Consider the following 20,030-nt stretch of genomic DNA (forward strand, 5'->3'; position numbering starts at 1 on the left):
TTACAAACGTCAAAAATGTATATAGTGGAAGATCACTTGGGAATAATTTAAAAATTTTAACAAAATTTTATAAATAAATTATTTATGAAACAAGGTCTTAAAATTCGAAATGAAGTTTTGTATAACAAATCTTTACCGTGATTTTAAATTTTTTACATTTTTAGAAAACTAAAATTCATATAAAACAAAAATCAAAATTTAGATCATATATTAATTCTCAACTAAATCTTGATCTGCCAATATTTATAAGTTGCTTTTATATACTTAGACTTCAAATTTATCTGTTTTAAAGTGGAGGGAGTGGAACTTCTATGAACCTAGAATTGATCGACCCCAGGTAGGAGCACAACTCTCGATTCTGGGGGTTGGGGGTGATCACTGTGACTATTAATTTAGTCTCGTTAAAACCGACGTTATGCTTAGGCGACCGCTCCTTTACGTCAGCTACACCGCGTAACGGTGTTAAGGGCCGACTATGGGTATGTTTGGCAAAACTAGCTGGTAGCTGTAGCTGGAAGCTGTTGGCTGTTAGCTGGAAGCTGTAGCTGGTAGCTCTTTAGATATATTTAGATGTTTGGCAGAGTAGCTGGAGCTTTTAATAAAACGTATAAAATTACTAAAATGGGCATAACTAAAATCAATAATAGTAAATGTATTTATTTTGGAAGGTTATTTAAGTAAATTATCATACTAAAAGCTTGTAGCTCTTTCTAAACGCTACTAGTAGAAGCTTTAAGCTTTAAACTTTTTCTCCTGACCTAAAAGCTTCAAGCTCCTTGAACCAAACAGAGCTTTTAATTGAGTATGAGTTTTTTCTTAAAAGCTTGAAGCTTGTAGCTCCTAAAAGCTTCATGCCAAACATACCCTATATGAAGAAGCTGTTAACAATAATGAACTTAATAACAAGAAAAAGAAAATGGTGGGCCACTCCCATTTAACCAATCACACCTTTTTTTGTTCTTTTATTTATTTGATATTTAGTTAAACCATAATTAGATACGAGCTAACAGATGAGTTAGTTAAAGTCTCACCGCCTACATGACAGTATCGTGACACTTCTACTAAATCTTACACTAATAAGTTTGAATCATATGCAACTCTGCTTTTGCAGTACCAAACACCTAATTGTGGATAATGATATCAACTTTTTAATTACGCCAAGGTCACGATTAGACAGGTGTTCGAACGATGCAACGGGTGTTTGAAACTGTTAATCACGTAACAAATATAAGTGTTTATGGTTCGATTAAACCTTGATATCGTTTAAACCGGTCATTGGTTTGACTTCTTTTTTCTTTTTTTACTTTCGTTTTGTTGGTCGGTTTCAAAATTTTCAAAACTTAGTGAACGGTTGGTTCGCGGTTTATACTGGCAACCGGCCATAAGAAACCAGACCAGACTGTAAATGTTAGATACATTTTAATGTTTTTTATTATTAATTATTAGATATGTTTTGAATGTATTTCAAATTAACTTAATTGCAGTATGATTCATTTTGTGATCTTTTTTGTTATTATTTCACGTCCTAGATCTTCCATTAATATTTACCATTTATGTTGCTAAAATTATCATTTTTTATTTATGATCCTCTCAAGTATCATATTATGTTGGTATTTAGTTAAAATTGATGGTACATTTAAATTAATAATTATTTTAAACTAAATTTATTATTAAAGTTTAAACTGAAAAATTAAACTTTAACCTAGGCCGTTAGTAACGATTTGGTTTCAAATTTCAATGGTTGAGTTTGGTTTTGGACGACAAAAAAATCAGTATTAGCGGTTGGACTCACAAGTTTAACTTAAAAACCATCAAAACCGACACTGAACACCCATACGTAACATATTAATTTATTTAAAATGAAAAACAATTATAACAATATCATATTCAAATTAAAAAGAATAAAATGCTCGTTTTTATGGTGTAACTTTTTTATAAAAATATTAATGTTTGAAAAGGCTATATTCGTTTAAAAATCATGGGTGAGAAGTTAGTTTACAACTTAAATTAAAAACATAATATGGTTAAAGATGAGAGACCAAACTTGTAAGTTGAATGGATTGTGTTTAAAAGACAAGTTTACACTTACTAACACATGTACCTCATGCTTAAGTGTTGTAAATTATTTAAAAATGTGTGTCTTAATTTGCCCTTGTTTGGTGTATTATATATAGTACTAGATGGGTGTCCGCGCCATGCAGCGGGAAATGCAAACATTGATAATCACGTAATAAATTTATGGGTGTTTATTGTTCGGTTTGAAACCGTAAAACCGTTCATCGGTTTGATTTGACTGTTGATTTTTTTTCTTTCACTTTTGGCCAGTTTTCAATTTTCACAAGTTGCATTGGTTTTCGATGACAAAAAGCTGTTGCAAAAGGTTTGGTTCACGGCTAATTTAAAACAATAAAAAACAGACCGCAAACGCACATACATAAAATGTATTTTTTTAATTGAAAAAAACTATAACATTATCATACTCAAATTAAAGATAAAAATATGATCGTTTTTATGGTGCAATTTTTTAAAAAAAAAATTAAAGTATGAAAGAGTTATTAAAGTTTAAAAATTATGAGGGGATTTGGGTTAAAAGTGAAAATTAAAATAATATATAGGTAATAGATTAAGGGTTATTGTTGTAATTATTATTTAAGTTTAATTATAATTGAGGGACCAATATGGTAACTATATTACACAACGTTAGTTTTATTGTGTGAATTACTCTTTTGCCCCAATTCAAGGTTGTACCATATGTAGCATCACTTGTAAATCCCTTAATTTGAAGTGTCTTAGTTTACCCCTCTTTGGTGTATTATATATATATATATATATATATATATATATATATATATATATATATATATATATATATATATATATATATATATATATACTAGAAGAGTGCCCGCGCGATGCAGCGGGAAACTGGAAGCACATACTTCGATAATCATGTAACAAATTTTTGGGTGTTTATTATTTTGTTTGAAACTATGAGACTGTTCACCAGTTCGGTTTCATGGTTGAAACTGGAGCTGACCGTACATATTGAAATGCTAATTATTTACTTATTTAGTATGATATATAATATATATTAGAGATAGTTAAAATATAGTTAACCAAAGTTTTATTTAATACGAGTAAACTCGTCTATTACAACTTTAATTTAACCAAATTTCCAGTATGGTATTTTATAATCTTTGTTCTTGTTATGATTTCGCATTCTATTTATTCTAATAAGGTTTATTATTTATGTGACCAAAATTATCTTTGTTCATAGTATGATTTTCTTAATAACATATTATTGATGTTTAGTTTGAAGTGAATGTATATGTAGATTAATAATTCTTATTTTAAATTTTAAACTCAAATTTTTTTTATCAAAGTATAAACTATATCGAAACCTAATTGTTGGTAATGGTTCGGTTTAGTTGGGTTTTAATTAGAAACAGTTTAGTTTTTGTTTTCGACGACAAAAAAAACCGTGTAAAGTTGGCTCATGGTTTAATTTAAAAAACCATCAAAAGTAAACCGCAAAGACTTTTGCATAACTTTTTTTACTTCGAAAACTTTAGCAATATGATACTCAAATTAAAGATAATAAAATGCTCGTTTTTATGATGCCATTTATTTTAAAAAATATTAGCGTATGAAAAAGTTATGACCGTTTAAAAATCGTGGGGGGTAGTTGGGTTAAAAGTGAAAATAAAATAATATATAAATAAAAGACTAAGGAACAATGTTGTAATTTTAGGGGGATTAAACTTGTAATTATTTTGAAAAATGGCAAATGCACGTGAGATTTAAGGTTACAATGACATCTTAGCCCCTAGTTCATGTTGTACCTTATGCATTGCATATTGTAAATTACTTAAAAAGAGCGTCTTAATTTAATAGTATATTATATATATAGTATAGATATAGATATATATATATAGTATATATTGTGGATAATGATATTAACTTTTTAATTACGTAAGGTCACGATATATTATTTATAAGACCTCAAGTCCTTGACACATTATCATAATCATAAACACCATGAGACATAAATAACAAGGACATAAAATTAAATATTCAATTGGTAGATAGGCGCCCACACACACTGCCTCACAAAGCCAACGTAGGTCAGAAAAAACATTGGCCTGAAACTTGCGGACCAATGGACCATCCAACCTTCTAGTTTTATTTCATTAACCTACAACCTAAAATGTAAGCCCAATTATAAATAAAAATATCAATTTATTTTATAAAATGGACCTAAAGTGTAAAGACTATGCTAAGTAGTTTCACATAGTTGTTACTAATATATAGTAATATCTGCTACTCAAGACACAAAAGATTTCATACCAAGATCATAATTCCTTAGTCCATTTGTTTTCGTTACTCGAACTTGTAACTCTAAATCATGTCCAAAATTAGTAAAAAAACACATTTTTACTAATTTCTCCCGCAGTTACACCATGCTAGACGTGGATGAATAAACGCAAAATCTGGATTAAAAACCGTGTTGTATGAGACCACAACCACATGTATTTTTTCTTCTATCATTTGATTCATGCGACAAGTTCTCTAATTTCGAATACCCTTTATCGGTTGATTGTAATAAGTTTTGAAACAATATTATGTTGGTTTCTCACAAACCGAATTACATATTTGTTTTTTGGTCGGTTGTAAATTTGAATTTGCTTTTAATTATCAAATAATGAGTATTTAAGTTTTGGCATTTAACCCAATGCAATTATAAGTTTACCCCAATCTTATTTAACCCAACACAATCCAAAGCAACTAATAGTAGTAAAGAAAGACTTTTATTCGGCCGAAAAATGAAAATTGAGAACCGAACTAATTAGAATTTGGTTTTTGGTTTTCAGTCAGTTTTGAATTTTCTACTCTGTTCGGTGTTCGGTTTCACCTGAATTTAAATTCAAACAGAATAAGTCGAAACGAAATCAATGAACACCCTAGAATCATATTTTAAGCTTATAAATAAAAACTCTACTTTTTGAGTCCCATTAGTAGATAATGATATCTTTTGTTAATGTATGGGCTCTATATATTATTTATAAGACCTCGACACAATATCATAAACACCATGAGACTTATTCATGGCAAAGGATATACATTTTTGAATATTCAATTTACACTTGGTAGTGTCCTTCCATAGAGAGACTCATACATTAAATAATAAATACAAACAGATAGATTTTCCAGCCATGTGCTGCTTTAATAAACTGTTGTTTATTTTATTGAATAAATCTCAAAAACCTCAAACGTAAAATCGTGAGAAAATATTTACATAATTGATAGCTATTACAGTTATCGTTATAATATATCTTATGATTTTTAATATTTGTTATTCATGCTTTTGAATTATTGTTAAGTTAATATACAGTTTACACATTATTTTATTGTGAAAAAATTATTTTCTATAAAGCCTATTTGGAATCTCGTACCGATCATTTAGTCAACAAAAATTAACTTGTTGTAAAGTTATCTGATGGGTCCTTCGGTAAATTAACCAGTTTAACCACTAGTGGTTCAGTCATGGTTCAGTTAACCGGTGGGCCTTTCGGCTTCTGGTTTAGCCAAATACTAGGTTTAAAAGATTGGTTAAATCGTACATGTAATTAAAATAATTAAACTGAAAAGTAATTATTACATCAAAACAGAAGACAAACAGACAACATTGCAACAGTTGCACCGTTAAACCCACTTTTGATATTCTTCGCCATAATGTGGAATATACCGTGGGCCAGAGGGATACAACTCACCCTCAAGGCCTCATCCTTTAATAAAGCTATCAATCATAAGTCATAACCCATTCTTATGGTCTTTAAAAGCCCAACATTTTATTTTTATAGCATTTAATCTCTCTTTTCTTTTACAGTAGTAAAAATTGAACATCAGAAACTTACTAGACTGATAACTCTTTGCTAAACAACTAAGTTTTGCTAAGATTAAATATCACCTTACACATTTTATGATAGGAAAATTACGAAAATGAACAAGTTGAATTTCAAAACAATCAAAAAACCAAAATGAACATTGACTAAATATGTCCGAAAGAACTTTTGCAACAGTGTTATTTGGTTGAATGGAAAAAATAAAATATATGCGTAGACCGACTTCCAACAACTTATAACTTTTTTACGTAGCAAAATGTTAAATAGCATTGATCACACATGACGAATTTAGTGGAGCTTTCGTATAGCATGGTTAGATCATTACATGAGAGGTGACAACAAGTACATGACAATTATGCTTGAAGAGGCAGCCTCCCAAGATTTATGGCTTAACATGTCTTCTTTGATGTCGTAGATTCCACCAATGATCTCAACGTTCTCAAACAATCGTCTTATTTTAACGGCATTGTACATGGATCCACACCGAAGCGTTTAATATTTAAGGTGATTGGAGTACAATACAAGTATGTGTATTATCTAGCTAATGGGATACACTTAGTTGGGCAACTTTTGTGAAATCATTTACTCATCTAAATGACAATAAGTGAAAAGGGTTCAATGTAGCCCAAAAGGCTGCAAGAAAGGACGTGGAACAAGATTTTGGTGTCTTAATAGCTCATTGGACTATAGTTCAACTACTACATGTATGGGGCAAATTGTCCTTTTGAAATTATAAAATAAATGCATGCTTGTATCTGTTAAATAATATAGTATTTAAAGTCGAATGCGTAATATTAAAATCGATCTTAAAATTACGAGGTTTTAAGGTGGTTAAGATATTAAATAAGATATCATGGGTATAAACATTATAGTGTCAAATATTTAGTCATTAAACAGAACTAGTTTTTGTACCCGCGCTTCGCAGCGGAAGCGCGGGCATAGGTTTCTTAATTTTAAGATGTTTCTTGTTTTGTGAATTAGTGTTCAACCATATATGGCATTATATGATCCTGCTAGTTTAGTGACAAATAATAATGAACCTTGTTTGGTTACAAAATACACACATATAGTGCTGCCATTTGATCTAAACCTAGTGTCATGATGGGCTGCTATTTTAGTTGATATTCCTTCCATCTACATAAACAATTAAATAGTTTAAATCAACTCGCATATCATCATGAAAGTTAATATAAAAAATACATAGAATAAAAGAATACTTCGGATATTATAAAATGCATGCTGTGCTGCACATTGTAATTTTTTTCCTAGTTAAAATTAAATGTCAAAAATACCATTAAATAAACAAAAGATCTGACTATTGGATACCATATGATAGCCATTTAAAAGCTAAAGTTACCCCTTTGACTGATTACCTAGTTTTGTAATGCCATTTAGTACAAAACAATTTTGAGGAAAATGTGTATTGAGTCAGCCCAGTTCTTTAGCTTTGCTTTTGACTTGTGTTCTTTGCATCACGCCAATCAAACCTGCATAACTGGGAATGTAACGATATCTCTTGCACATAAAACTTCTTACAGATAAAAAAGAAATGCGGATCAACTCATCCATCTTTTTTGCAGCATAAAACGAATTAAGAATTCAGTAATGATCGTTTCACATGAACACAAATCATACGCCTTTCAATTATTATTTTGTAAGATGATAAAATTTAAACTTAAAATACTTCTTAAGCTGCATTAATCGTAATTCTATCACTGATTTTCAATACTCGTTATGAAAACAAAGATACCCTTTTGAACAACCTTGAAAATAGTGATGTGCCAAGCCTGTTCCAGTTTCCATGGGTCACACACATGTATGTATGTATATAAAGCATAATGAAGAGATACCTAAACAATGAAGATGCTATAAGTCAGTCACAACCTCAGCTACATAAAACCTGCAGAAGCAATTAAATAAAGAAATTTATAACTCACTTGGAGAAAGACAAAATTTGAAAATTGTAGCATATTTTTCCTATTCACACACCTTTAAAACATAATAATATTCCTGTGAGCAAATACTGTAGAAAATAAAAGCAATTGATTGCTTCACGCCTTCACCTATACATCCGAAACATAAACTTAGCAAACTTACACCATTACCATAAGTAATGGGTACCATTTGAAGCCCTAACACAAAATTAGGGCTAAAAATCGGAGTATGAGTGATTAAATTAATGTATTTTCCTAATAAGTTATCTTCTTAAAAATGAGATGATTACTAAGAATAACTATTTTTTAACATAGTCATCTTTTTCTTTTCTCTAATTTCCTTCCAACTCAATAATTTAAAAAAAAATTTCCTCCCTCCCCTGTCTTATCCTTCTCTCTTCTTTCCTTCTCTCTTATTTAGTGCTGACGTGGAACGCGGTTATCGTACTATGTTCACACGTCATGCAACAAGTTTAAGACGTTCACTGCACCGCCAATGGTTTAATGGTTGAGTTGTATTCAATCATGGAGTCCCCACGTCAGACAGCTAGGATACACCTACTTGTTCATATTTAGTTTCATATCCTACCCAATACTTTCAACAATTTACATTTACGCCCTCCTTTATTATTTCAAATGCATATGTTCCTCTTTACCTTTATTACAAAAGGGCATTGATAGTTTATATACATCTAAGTAACCATACCTTCCTGTGTTTATAATGTTTGCTTTGATGTATATGTTTTTGGTAAAACTTTATCATATGAATTAACACAAAATTTGATGAATTCATTTATGTGAACCTTGCACTTTTTCAAACTTTGAGAAGAGATGTTTACATAGTCTTGCATTTGACTCTTTAAGAACAACAAGTGATTGATTCTCAATTGATTCAAGTTGCCTATGCGACTTTATAATATGTCCGTTCTTATGGAATGATGTTCCATAGTTGACAACCAACAAAGTCTTTAATGATAGACTTGGTAAATATGAAGGTGGGATTCAACCTAATTATGTTTAGATAAGTGTAACAACAAATTGTGTTGCTCGAGTTTGTCAGTAATATCTATATATTGGTGTGCGTTAAGAATGCTCTAAGTGTATGAAGAGTACGTTGCCAAGCTGAGCTTGAGCTTTATGCTACTCGAGCTCAACTCATTAGGCTTTTCTGAAGCTCTAGTTCAACTCGAGTTGTTTTTTTAGCGGACTTGGCTCCGAAAAAGAAATTAAGGTTCGAGATTTGCTTGGTTGGGCTCAAACAAATTTGAGAAAATCTGAAGCGAGCCTATACTCGACCCAAGCTCGTGAGCAGCATTTAAAACGAACCAAAGAACTGCTCAAGCTCGGCTGTGTAGTGAAAATTTAGTACATAGAAGTCCAAGAAAGTTAAAACTTAAACGCACACAAGTCTCGTTAAGTCCCCGTGAAACTGTTTTACATACAAAGCCATCTCAGGCTTGATAACAAAACAAACTTTATTTTCAGCTCGAGCTCGATAAGAATCAGATTGTTTCGAGCTTTCTACCAACCTGATATAGCTAGCAAGCAACTCGAATCGTTTGCACCCCCAGTATTGTGAAAACGAAAAACAGTGTAGCACAAAAGTAACATCGAGCTAAGGATAGTTTATAACGCACAAAAATCCACGGAAAACATTGCAACATTTCAAACTTAAAGGCGTAACGTATAAACAACAAATAATCTCAGGGTCCACAATGTCATTTACCAGAAGAGTCCTTTTGAGTACAGAGGTACAAGATGAACAAACAACACCACCAGCCATTATACACAGAGCAAACTTCCAGATATTGTTATCATTATTTGCATGATAAGCCCCAACGTGTAACCACGGACGTCAAATAATAATTAAACTCCCTCCCTAAACAATCCACTTCACGTCCGGCACCAAACAGAAACCGTTACTCCACCGGAAACTCAAATTCCGGCCACCGCGTAATAACTGTTATAATAATAATAATAATAATAAATTTAGTTATTATTATTATTATGTCTATTTCCGATCAAAACCGTTCAATTTCCGACGGAAAGCAGCGGCGGTTGTTTCCGTTTTGGCAAACTGGAACCGGTTCGTCGTCGCCGGCGTCAACGCAGAGTCAACTGACGGCGAATAGTAATGAAAACGGTGTCGTTTCGAACGGCCGGTCGGCAAATAAGCTGTCGTCGGTGGCGAAATCGCTTATTCCGATGAGGAGACGGCTCCGGCTTGATCCGGCGAATAATCTATACTTTCCGTGTGAGTATTTTGTTTGAATGGTCATGTAATTTGAATATTTGATTGTGTGTTATCTTATCGTTGTTTTATTGTGATAATTTTATCCTGATAATGTTGAAAATCAAGTGGTTATTAGGTTTAGGGATGAATGAACAATGTTAAGGGTATAAATGAGCCGAGTTGAGCCCAAGCTTGACTAGGCTCGAGCACGGGTTGTTTTATTCGAGCTCTCTATTTCTAAAGCTTGAGCTTGGCTCGTGAATAGTTTTTTAAAATGAGGATCTAATCGACCGCTCGGAGTAGGCTCGTTGATTATTTAGTATTTAATTTATATATTGTTATAATTATTTTTATACATAATTTCAAGTTATAATTTTATATGTAACATATTTGGTATTATTTGGTTATTTTTTGTATAATTATAATTATTAATTAATATATATTTAACATATTATGAAAGTTTTATAAACAATAGGCTCGTTTAGGCTCGCGAGCCGGTTTGAGTTTGGTCTCATTTATCAAAGAAACTTATTTTTAGGCTCTGGCTCGACTAGGCATTGGCTCGTTTTACTTACTGAGAGCTCGAGCGTTGCTCATTTCGAGCTGTATTTCTAAAGCTCGAGCTAAGCTTGTGAATAGTTTCATGTATTATCTAGTTTTTTTATAATAATATTTTATGTACAATTGAATTTAATAATAAATAAATGCATATTAAACATATTATACAAAAATTATATAAATAATAGGCTCGTTAATTAAACAAGCTTAATTTTAGGCTCGAGCTCGTTTAAGCTCGGCTTAATTTGAGCTTGTTGCAAACCGATCTCGAGTAGCTCGTGAGCGGCTTGGCTCGTTTACACGTCAAATTACACCGATTTGATTGTTTGCGATGGTTTTCGGTGTTGCAGATGAGCCTGGTAAACAGGTGAGGAGTGCTGTTCGGATAAAAAACCGTAGCAATTCTCATGTTGCTTTCAAGGTATTTTAATTTTCAAACAATTTTAACTTCAATTTCTAAGCAAATTAAGCATACTAGTTTCCATGGATGCACATTTAGAGCTCTGATTTATGAAACAACTAATTTTTTATTGTGCTTCTAATCCTTAGTTTCAAACGACTGCGCCTAAGAGCTGTTATATGCGACCTCCTGGTGGTGTTTTGGCTCCTGGTGAAAGCCTCATTGCTACAGGTAATGATTATGATTTGTATTTTCATAGATCATAATTCATAACATATGTGTGATTATATGACTGACATAAATTGATGACAGTTTTCAAGTTTGTTGAGCTACCGGATAAGAACGAAAAACAGTCGGATCAAAGGAGCAAGGTGAAGTTCAAGATCATGAGCCTCAAGGTGAAAGAAGGAACAGACTTTGTGCCTGAACTGGTAACTTTTTTATAATATGTTCATTTTATCATCATTATATAGTTTATAAAAAGCTTTATGAATTGTAATAAGGTTTTTAATTAACATTTAACATCTTGTTGTGACAGTTTGATGAGCAAAAGGATGAAGTAGTTGTTGAGAGGATTTTAAAAGTTACTTTCTTAAATGCGGACCGTTCTACCCCGGTAAGTTAGTAATCTATTCTTTAAATGACTATTTTACCCTTTTTATGTATATGCAGCATAGTATGCTACCAAACAAACTTCTATACTTGTCACCAAACACACATTATCTTATTTTCATATATAAATATATATGCATTTAGGCATTGGAGAAACTTAAACATCAACTTGCTGAAGCAGAAGCTGAATTAGAACTAAGAAAAAAGCCTCCTGTGGATACTGGCCCAAAAGTAGTGGGGCAAGGACTTGTTATTGATGAGTGGGTAAGTAACTTATTGCTTATTCTACTAAATATATTAACTTTTTTTTATAAATAAACTCATATAATAATTCTCTTTCAGAAAGAACGAAGGGAGAAATACCTGGCTAGACAACAGGTGGAGGCTGTAGATTTGATGTGAAGAGTAAATTTGTGGACTTTATTTATCTAATATTATTAATATTATTATTGTTATTTTCCAATTTTTAAATGGATCATAGTGTAAATTATTGCTGGAATAAGTACTTTGTAATTTGTATAGTATATAGTATAAATAAACCATTTTCACTTTCTTTTCTTTTCATGCTATTTTTTATTAAATATTTAAATAAAACCAAGAAATTCAATAATCAAACAATAATGGCCAACTCGCTATCATCATCGTTGTACTCAGTAAATTCCATCAATGTCAAAGCTATGGTAGGGTTTGTGTTAGAATATTTGACCAAATTAGAAAGCTTAAATTATGGAGCAACAGTTTGGGTCAAATATTGACCACTATAATTAGAGAGTTCACAGGCTGTCCATAATCTTCCCTCTATCAATCGGTTTATTGAGTTTCCTTGTATAGGTCCCTAAGTTCTTTATATATTGTGTATAATTGTCTCTTTGTTATATACTTGAAAAATAATAATAAAATCCTTTGATTACCATTTGAATATGGTATCAGAGCACGTGTGATCCTGGTAATTCTAAACATCCTCAGCAAAAGATGACTGATAATGAAGCCTTGGCCAGTCAAATCCCCGATGAATTAACGATGCAGATTGCTGCCCTCCTAAGAAATGGTCTTGGAGCACAACAACAAACAGTGAACCCCGAGAATTTATCCCTAGGGATTAAACTCGGTGGTGACAACTATGCCCTATGGGCAACCCTAATGAAGAAAGCAATCGGAGGAAGGGGGAGAGGTTCTCACATTACAGGGGAGCCGTCACCTCCGTCCAAAACCGATAACACATATACAAGGCGGGAACAAGATGATCAATGTGTTTTCACTTGGATTATCCAGAATCTTGAATCCAATTTGGTGAATAATGTCTCACAATATCCCACTGCAAAAGCCCTCTGGGATGGGTTAGCCACCACATTTGGCTCTGGGACAGATTCGTTACAGGTATTTGATCTTCACAAAAGAGCTAATTCATTAAGGCAAGGGTCCGATACACTGGAAGACTTGTGGAACAAACTGCAGAACATCTGGATGTCAATAGATAGGCGAGATCCAAAACCAATGAAAGATCCAGAAGACATTCAGATCTACAACAAGAAGACTCAAGAACAAAGACTCTATTTGCTAACAGCGGTTGATGACAAGATGGAACCAGTCAAGAGAGATATTCTGAAAAAGGACCAACTTCCTTCGGTAGAATCAGCATATGCCACAATACGAAGGGAAGTGGCCAGGCTTAATATACTAAAATCGGGCCCTTCCGATAGTGACTCGACTGAAATTGGAATGGGTTTGGCTGCCAAAGATTTCGCAAAGAGATTTAAATTCCGACCCAAGGAGAAAGAAGATAAATCCAAGTTGTATTCCACTCACTGCAAGATGAAGAAACATACTAAAGAGTCATGTTTCAAACTAGTTGGCTATCCAGAATGGTGAGAGGACTGTCACAAGGAAAAAATAACCAGCATTCCAGATCTGATGTCAAATGGGCTCCAGGTGCAAGTGGTGGTGAAGACCAGGCAGGCTGTAAAAGGGCAAGGAAGTAGCACCGGTTTTGGTGGAATGGCAGCGAACTCCGATGAAAAACCTGGAGGTAAAGGGTTTGAGAGTTGCATCACAAACCCCTCTGTTATTAATTTCAAATATTTTCCCCCAGATGCTTCTTTTTTTGACAGGCTTGACCGAGAGGTTTTTAATGAAACCTATGAAATGCCCAAAGCCTGCCATGTTCACCCCAACTCCCAATCTAGGAAATCGAAGAACTAGATCTTTGATTGCGGGGCTACGGACACCATGTCCTATGATCTTAAAGACTTTGGTGATATGTCTTCTCCAAAAAAGTCCCATATTGAGACTGCTAGTGGAGAAATGGTAGAAGTCAAAGGGGGAGGGTCAATTATTTTTTCGAAAAAAATGGAAATTAAAAATTGTATATACATTCCCTCACTATCCTCAAAAGTTATTATCTGTTAGTCAAGTGACAAAACAACTCAATTGTGTGGTACTTATGTATCCAACTTTTTGCATTTTACAGGACATTCGTACGAAGTAGATCATTGGGCGTGGTACTGAACGAGGAGGTCTCTACTATGTTGATGAGGTAGTTCACAAGGGACATGCCATGCTTCCTCACGGAACAACCGAAAGGCAACTTTGGTTATGGCACCGGCGACTTGGTCATCCTTCTTTTGGCTATCTTAAAATTTTATTTCCTAGTCTTTTTTTTAAATAACAACATTCATGAGAAATGTGAAACCAGCATTCTTGCGAAAAATCATAGGGCCTCATTTAATCAAAGTAATACTAGAGTTGAGTCTGTTTTTTCGTTAATCCATTCGGATGTTTGGGGTCCAACACCAAATTCCACTAATAGTCAGTTCAGATACTTTGTTTTATTTGTGGATGATTTCTCAAGAATGAATTGGATATACTTCATGAAACATAAGTCGGAAGTGCCAGAAATCTTTTTTTGTTTCTACAAAATGATTTTGACTCAATTTGGTAAAAAAATACGGATCCTCCGTTCTGATAACGGAACAGAATACGTCAACCAAACAATGCAAAATTTTTTCAAAGCAAATGGCCTTATCCATCAAACCACTTGTCCTAACACCCCTCAACAAAACGGCACCTCATAATGTAAAAACCGTACGCTTCTCGAAAAAACTCATGCTATTATGATTGAATCTAGAGTCCCTCATTCTCTTTGGCCAGAAGCTCTTGCTACAGCTACATATCTTGCAAATCGTCTCCCAACCCAAATTCTTAAAAATAAAACTCCATTGCAAATGCTTGCCACTCAAGTAAAAATTCCGTCTGTTATGACTTTAACACCTCGTGTCTTTGGTTGTTCGGTGCTTGTTCATATCCCCAAGACTAGTCGAAATAAACTTAGTCCGTGTGCAGAAAAGTGTATCTTTGTTGGGTATGGTGTCCATCAAATGGGATATCGGTGCTACAATCCGTTCACTCGACGAGTCCATGTCACCATGGATTGTGACTTCTTAGAATCTGATTACTTTTATGACCACCAATCTCGTGCTCAGGGGGAGAAAGTAAGTGAATCACTCGATTGGCTGCTATATGAAAGTTGCCCTCAGGATGTTCCAACAGAGTTGGTAGATGGCGCCACCGAACTCTCTTCTTCCAACACAAAAGAGGCTGACGAGGTAGCTTACACCACCAATGATTCTCTTGAAGACGATGTCCGACCAGAGATAAATGCCACTGATACAACCAACGAATCAGCCGAAGAGGTAAACAATTTACAATGTCATAATTCACCAAATGCAACTAATCATGACATTTCAGGGAGTCCAGTTAATCATGACATTTCAGGGAGTCCAGTCGATGAACCTGAAACTTCGGTTCTTCCTCCAAGAAAAAAATAGAGGGGTTCCTCCTAAGCGGTATTCACCGGAACACATTCCTCGTGCTTCTATGTATCCGGAAAATACTAACAGGGAAAGAATGGCTAAGATTGCAAAGGCTTTTTCAGCTACTGTCCTCTCTGAACAAATACCTAATACAGCCCAAGAAGTTAAGAAGTTGACCGAATGGCATGAGGCAATGAACACCGAAATGGAAGCTCTAAAAAGAAATGGCACGTGGGAGAAGTGTATGTTACCGCAAGGGAAGAAACCAGTTGGGTGTAGATGAGTATTTAATATAAAATATAAATCCGATGGCACCATTGAGCGACACAAGGCAAGATTGGTTGCCAAAGGATATACACAAACATATGGTATCGACTACTCCGAAACGTTCTCTCCGGTTGCAAAAATTGACACTATCAGAGTTATATTTTCAATAGCGGCAAACAAAGATTGACCACTCCATCAATTTGATGTAAAGAATGCTTTCTTACATGGAGACTTGAAAGAAGAGGTGTATATGGAAGCCCCACAACCCTGATGATTTTCAAGAAAATGAGGTATGTAAACTAAAGAAGGCATTATATGGGCTCAAACAATCTTCGCGTGCAAGGTTTGGGAGGTTTACAATGGCAATGAAACAATATGGCTACAAATAGAGTAATGGGGATCATACCTTGTTCTACAAAAGGAGAGGAGAACTGGTCACTTGTCTTATAATATATGTCGACGACATGATTATAATCGGGAGTGACAAAGAAGAAATTAGTTTGCTTCGGAAAAACCTCTTCAAAGAGTTCGAAATGAAAGACCTCGGGGGATTGAAGTATTTCCTAGGGATCGAGGTCCTTAGGTCAAGAGAAGGGATCTATATCTCCCAACGGAAATAGATATTGGATTTATTAGCTGAAGTTGGCATGGTGGATTGCAAACCAAATGACACTCCCATGGCTGTGAATCACAAACTAAAAATAATTGAAGGAGCCAAACCAGCGAGTAAAGAAAGGTACCAAAGGTTGGTGGGAAAATTGATTTACTTGGCTCACACTCGACCCGACATTGCATACACGGTGGGAGTAGTTAGTCAATTCATGCACCATCCTCAAGAAGACCACATGGAGGCAGTAATGAGGATTATCCGATATCTCAAGGGCAAACCAGGAAGAGGCATATTTTTTAAGAAAAATGGACACCTAGATGTTGAAGTATTCACAGATGCTGATTGGGGAGGCAATCCTAACGACAAGCGATCAACTGCCGGCTACTTTACTCTTCTTGGAGGTAATTTGGTGACTTGGAGGAGTAAGAAACAAAAGGTAGTATCACTGTCAAGTGCTGAATCAGAATATAGGGGAATTGTTAAGGGGATTACCGAGATACTTTGGTTAAAGAAGATAATGAAAGAAATCGGATTCCCTCTAAAGTGTCCAACTCAGTTAATGTGCGATAATAAAGTTGCGATTAAGATTTCAGAGAACCCGGCACAACATGATAGAACAAAGCATGTTGAAATAGGTAGGCACTTCATAAAAGAAAAAAATTGAAGATGGCACAGTCGAACTTCCGTTTGTTAGGTCCGAAGACTAACTAGCGGATATCCTGACAAAAGCGGTTGCTGCAAGAACAATCGAATCAGTTTTATCCAAGTTGGGTATTGGAGATCCCACTACACAACTTGAGGGGGAGTGTTAGAATATTCGACCAAATTGGAAAGCTTAAATTATGGAGCAACAGTTTGGGTCAAATATTGACCACTATAATTAGAGAGTTCACAGGCTGTCCATAATCTTCCCCCTATCAATCGGTTTATTGAGTTTCCTTGTATAGGTCCCTAAGTTCTTTATATATTGTGTATAATTGTCTCTTTGTTATATACTTGAAAAATAATAATAAAATCCTTTGATTACCATTTGAATAGTTTGAGTAGGGTAAAATATAGGCAAACTTACCTTTACCCCATAAAAATAGAGAGATTGCTTCCAGTGAGACCCTCAGCTCGATAGTAGTTAAGCCTTGGACATAAGACACATAACACTCATGACTCAACCATCGGGGACCCCAGCTGATTGGTGCATGTATCTTTGTTTTTCGGCTATCAACACCACCACAAGATGCCTGATTAACTTTCCGCCACTTTTAACGTTTTTTTTTACGAAATTATTAAATAACGTCAAAATTAGTACAATTTCACTTATGCCCACCCGAGAGCCCACACACATATACATTATACGCACGCACCGTAAGCATGTCGTAAATGGCCAACTTGCTATATGTAAATAAAACGAACGTTCAGTAAACTATTCGTGAATCGTTCAATGGGAAGTCTATTTATTTTTGCTCATTTAATAAACAAACGAACATGAACAAATATTCCGTGTCCATTTATATACTATTATGTTTGTTTGCGTTTGTTTACGTTTGATCATATATGAATGATCAAACACTGAAAATCAAGATAACATCCATCCTATGTTACACCTATATCTTTTGAATCATCTGTTTCATTTGCGTTAGCAAGTACATCATAATATAAAAATCAATCAATCATACACAGTGAAGTCTCACCAATAACAAAACTATAAGTAGGGTCTGAGAATTGTGAGATGTAGGCACACTGTAGCTCTATCCAAGGGATAGAGAGATGGCTTTTAGACAACTCTAAATAATAATACAAAAATGACTAGTTTAATTTAAAACATATCGTAATACAAAAATGACTAGTTTAATTTAAAACAAAACGCATCAAAGTCTGCCAACAAAATCTTATAAAAATGCCACATAAAATAAAATACAACTTTTACCACCCAAAAAAAGATCTCAATTAGGCGGGGACAGGATTCGAACCTGTAGTCTTCAGATCATGAGTCTGACGAGTTGACCATTCCTCCACCCCGCTGAATCCTTTCCAAAAAGTACTTCGATCTGAAGGTGTGTTAAGCATATAGTCATTGTGGTTACAGACGGGTTCTGTTTCTGATTAGACTAAGAACCTTCAGTCTAAGAAATTTGCTTAGCTTCTCCCCCCTGCCATGTATTGGCTCTCTTTCCGTTGAAACAATCATCGTCTCAAGCCCTAGCACAAAAATGAGATAGTGGGTTTAAACTTTAAATTCTTTAGTCGGGCCTAAAGCCCTAGCAAATGCTATACTATATTAACCCCCTTCATGCATGCCAGGGTTTTATAATATATTGAACGTCTCAAGCATAAGGTAATCCATCACCAAACACTTGTTTCTTTGTTTCCTTATCTATATATGTTTGCAATAATAATATCATTTGGTTGATTATTTCATATAATAATATCTTTCAGATAATGGCATTAGTGGAGAAGAATAAGAAGATACAATTGTTGCTTCATACTGGAGGCCAATGGAAGGATAAGTTTACAATGCATTTGAGGTATGAGGGAAACAATGTAAGAACATATCCGCTAGAGATCCCTTCGGATTTAAACTCGTTTTCGGTGTTGATGGATCTAGTGTGGGAGGCAGCAGGCTTAGGTGATGATGATTATGTTGGAAAACTAACTTACAGATCAGGACTTTGTTGTTTGGCTTTTGGGGCAAGGCCAGGGGATCCATCAGCCGAAACAGGCTATGTGCCGAATCTTCTCGCACTAGACATTCACGTTGTAAACTACATGATGAGAATGAAAAGCAAACCCCATCTTAGTCATGACTTATATCTCGAGTAACGTTAATTAGTCACAACTTAATTATCTTATGTTTTGTTTTTAGATTTTCTGGATGATTATGTTTTATGTGTCTTTGTTTGTGTAATGGATGTTAGTTTGGGATACTATGTTTTGCATTGATCTATTCTGTTATGTATTTAAGTTTGTTGTTTGGTTAAGTCAGATCTAGTTTTATACACTAGACTAATCGGTTTGGTTGATTCGGTTTTGCTTCACAACTTGAAAATAGCCTTTGGGTAAAAGTTGGACTTGGTGTTATTACTTAATAGGTGATTTTAAACCCTGAGATCGAACATGCTCATAATTTTTACAAGTCAGCCAACTAAGACGGGTTGTTAAACAATAATAATAGAATATTTGTTTAAATGTAATTGATTCTTTCCATAGGCTTGTTAGTCAACTCCTATTGTCACGGAGTATTTTCTTGTAACAGTTAGTATATATATTATTCTCAATCCTCAAGGAAAAGCATTGAGGTTGATTTACCAAATCTTATACTGGTTTTGAGATTCATTTTTTTAATAGGCTTGTCATTCAAATGCAGGCGTTATGGCTGATATGGGAGCCCCTTATCATCGGCTACACTGTACCGTGGTGTAAGGGGGCTGAGTATGGAGGCTCTGGTATCCATACACTAACAACCAATCAGACATTTATTTTTGTTTTATCTTTTTATTTTCTCAACCATCATACCATCATATATAACTAGCTAGTTAAAGGTAGTTTCCCAAATACACTAGTTAACAGATGAGCTTGTTAAAGCCCAACTACCTACGTGACGTTTAACTAGCCATTGCTAGTTAAACCACAGCACATAACCTAAGAGTTGCTAACTCAGGTTTTCGATGTGGGGTGGAGGTAGACATAGATGGTGCGGTGAAGCAAATATA

The 20,030-nt window shown here is 34.3% G+C and overlaps 2 protein-coding genes, 1 long non-coding RNA gene and 1 other non-coding gene across 4 annotated transcripts; 2 read left to right on the top strand and 2 right to left on the bottom strand.

Annotated features, from left to right (window-relative positions):
- Positions 1-6,804: 6,804 nt before the first annotated feature.
- Positions 6,805-8,021, bottom strand: LOC143564098 (uncharacterized). Its single transcript, XR_013140787.1, has 3 exons — positions 7,893-8,021; positions 7,754-7,803; positions 6,805-7,390 (listed from the first exon to the last, which is right to left on the bottom strand). It is a non-coding gene; the product is annotated as an uncharacterized LOC143564098 (long non-coding RNA).
- A 1,800-nt stretch (positions 8,022-9,821) lies between these two features.
- Positions 9,822-12,197, top strand: LOC143564099 (vesicle-associated protein 4-1-like). The gene is made up of 7 exons (XM_077051479.1): positions 9,822-10,091; positions 10,979-11,049; positions 11,178-11,259; positions 11,341-11,459; positions 11,567-11,644; positions 11,785-11,904; positions 11,983-12,197. Exons 1-7 carry the CDS (start codon positions 9,845-9,847, stop codon positions 12,040-12,042), a joined length of 777 nt encoding a protein of 258 aa, XP_076907594.1. The 5' UTR covers positions 9,822-9,844; the 3' UTR covers positions 12,043-12,197.
- A 415-nt stretch (positions 12,198-12,612) lies between these two features.
- LOC143564111 (uncharacterized) lies at positions 12,613-13,509 on the top strand. Its single transcript, XM_077051486.1, has one exon. It carries the CDS (start codon positions 12,613-12,615, stop codon positions 13,507-13,509), a length of 897 nt encoding a protein of 298 aa, XP_076907601.1.
- A 4,760-nt stretch (positions 13,510-18,269) lies between these two features.
- TRNAM-CAU (transfer RNA methionine (anticodon CAU)) lies at positions 18,270-18,342 on the bottom strand. Its single transcript has one exon. It is a non-coding gene; the product is annotated as a tRNA-Met (tRNA).
- Between the last annotated feature and the right edge of the window lie 1,688 nt (positions 18,343-20,030).

This window comes from Bidens hawaiensis, unplaced genomic scaffold, assembly GCF_021521415.1.
Source record: "Bidens hawaiensis isolate Kalapana, Puna unplaced genomic scaffold, B.hawaiensis_p1.1 tig00021722_1, whole genome shotgun sequence".
NCBI lineage: Eukaryota > Viridiplantae > Streptophyta > Magnoliopsida > Asterales > Asteraceae > Bidens > Bidens hawaiensis.

What these genes read in the sequence shown, in the direction of transcription:
- LOC143564099 (XM_077051479.1), top strand. Translation starts at nt 9,845, where the DNA reads ATGTCTATTTCCGATCAAAACCGTTCAATTTCCGACGGAAAGCAGCGG. An exon ending in TGAAAGCCTCATTGCTACAG is followed by an intron (nt 11,260 to 11,340) that starts GTAATGATTATG and finishes AATTGATGACAG; the next exon opens with TTTTCAAGTTTGTTGAGCTA. An exon ending in ATGCGGACCGTTCTACCCCG is followed by an intron (nt 11,645 to 11,784) that starts GTAAGTTAGTAA and finishes ATATGCATTTAG; the next exon opens with GCATTGGAGAAACTTAAACA.
- LOC143564111 (XM_077051486.1), top strand. Translation starts at nt 12,613, where the DNA reads ATGACTGATAATGAAGCCTTGGCCAGTCAAATCCCCGATGAATTAACG.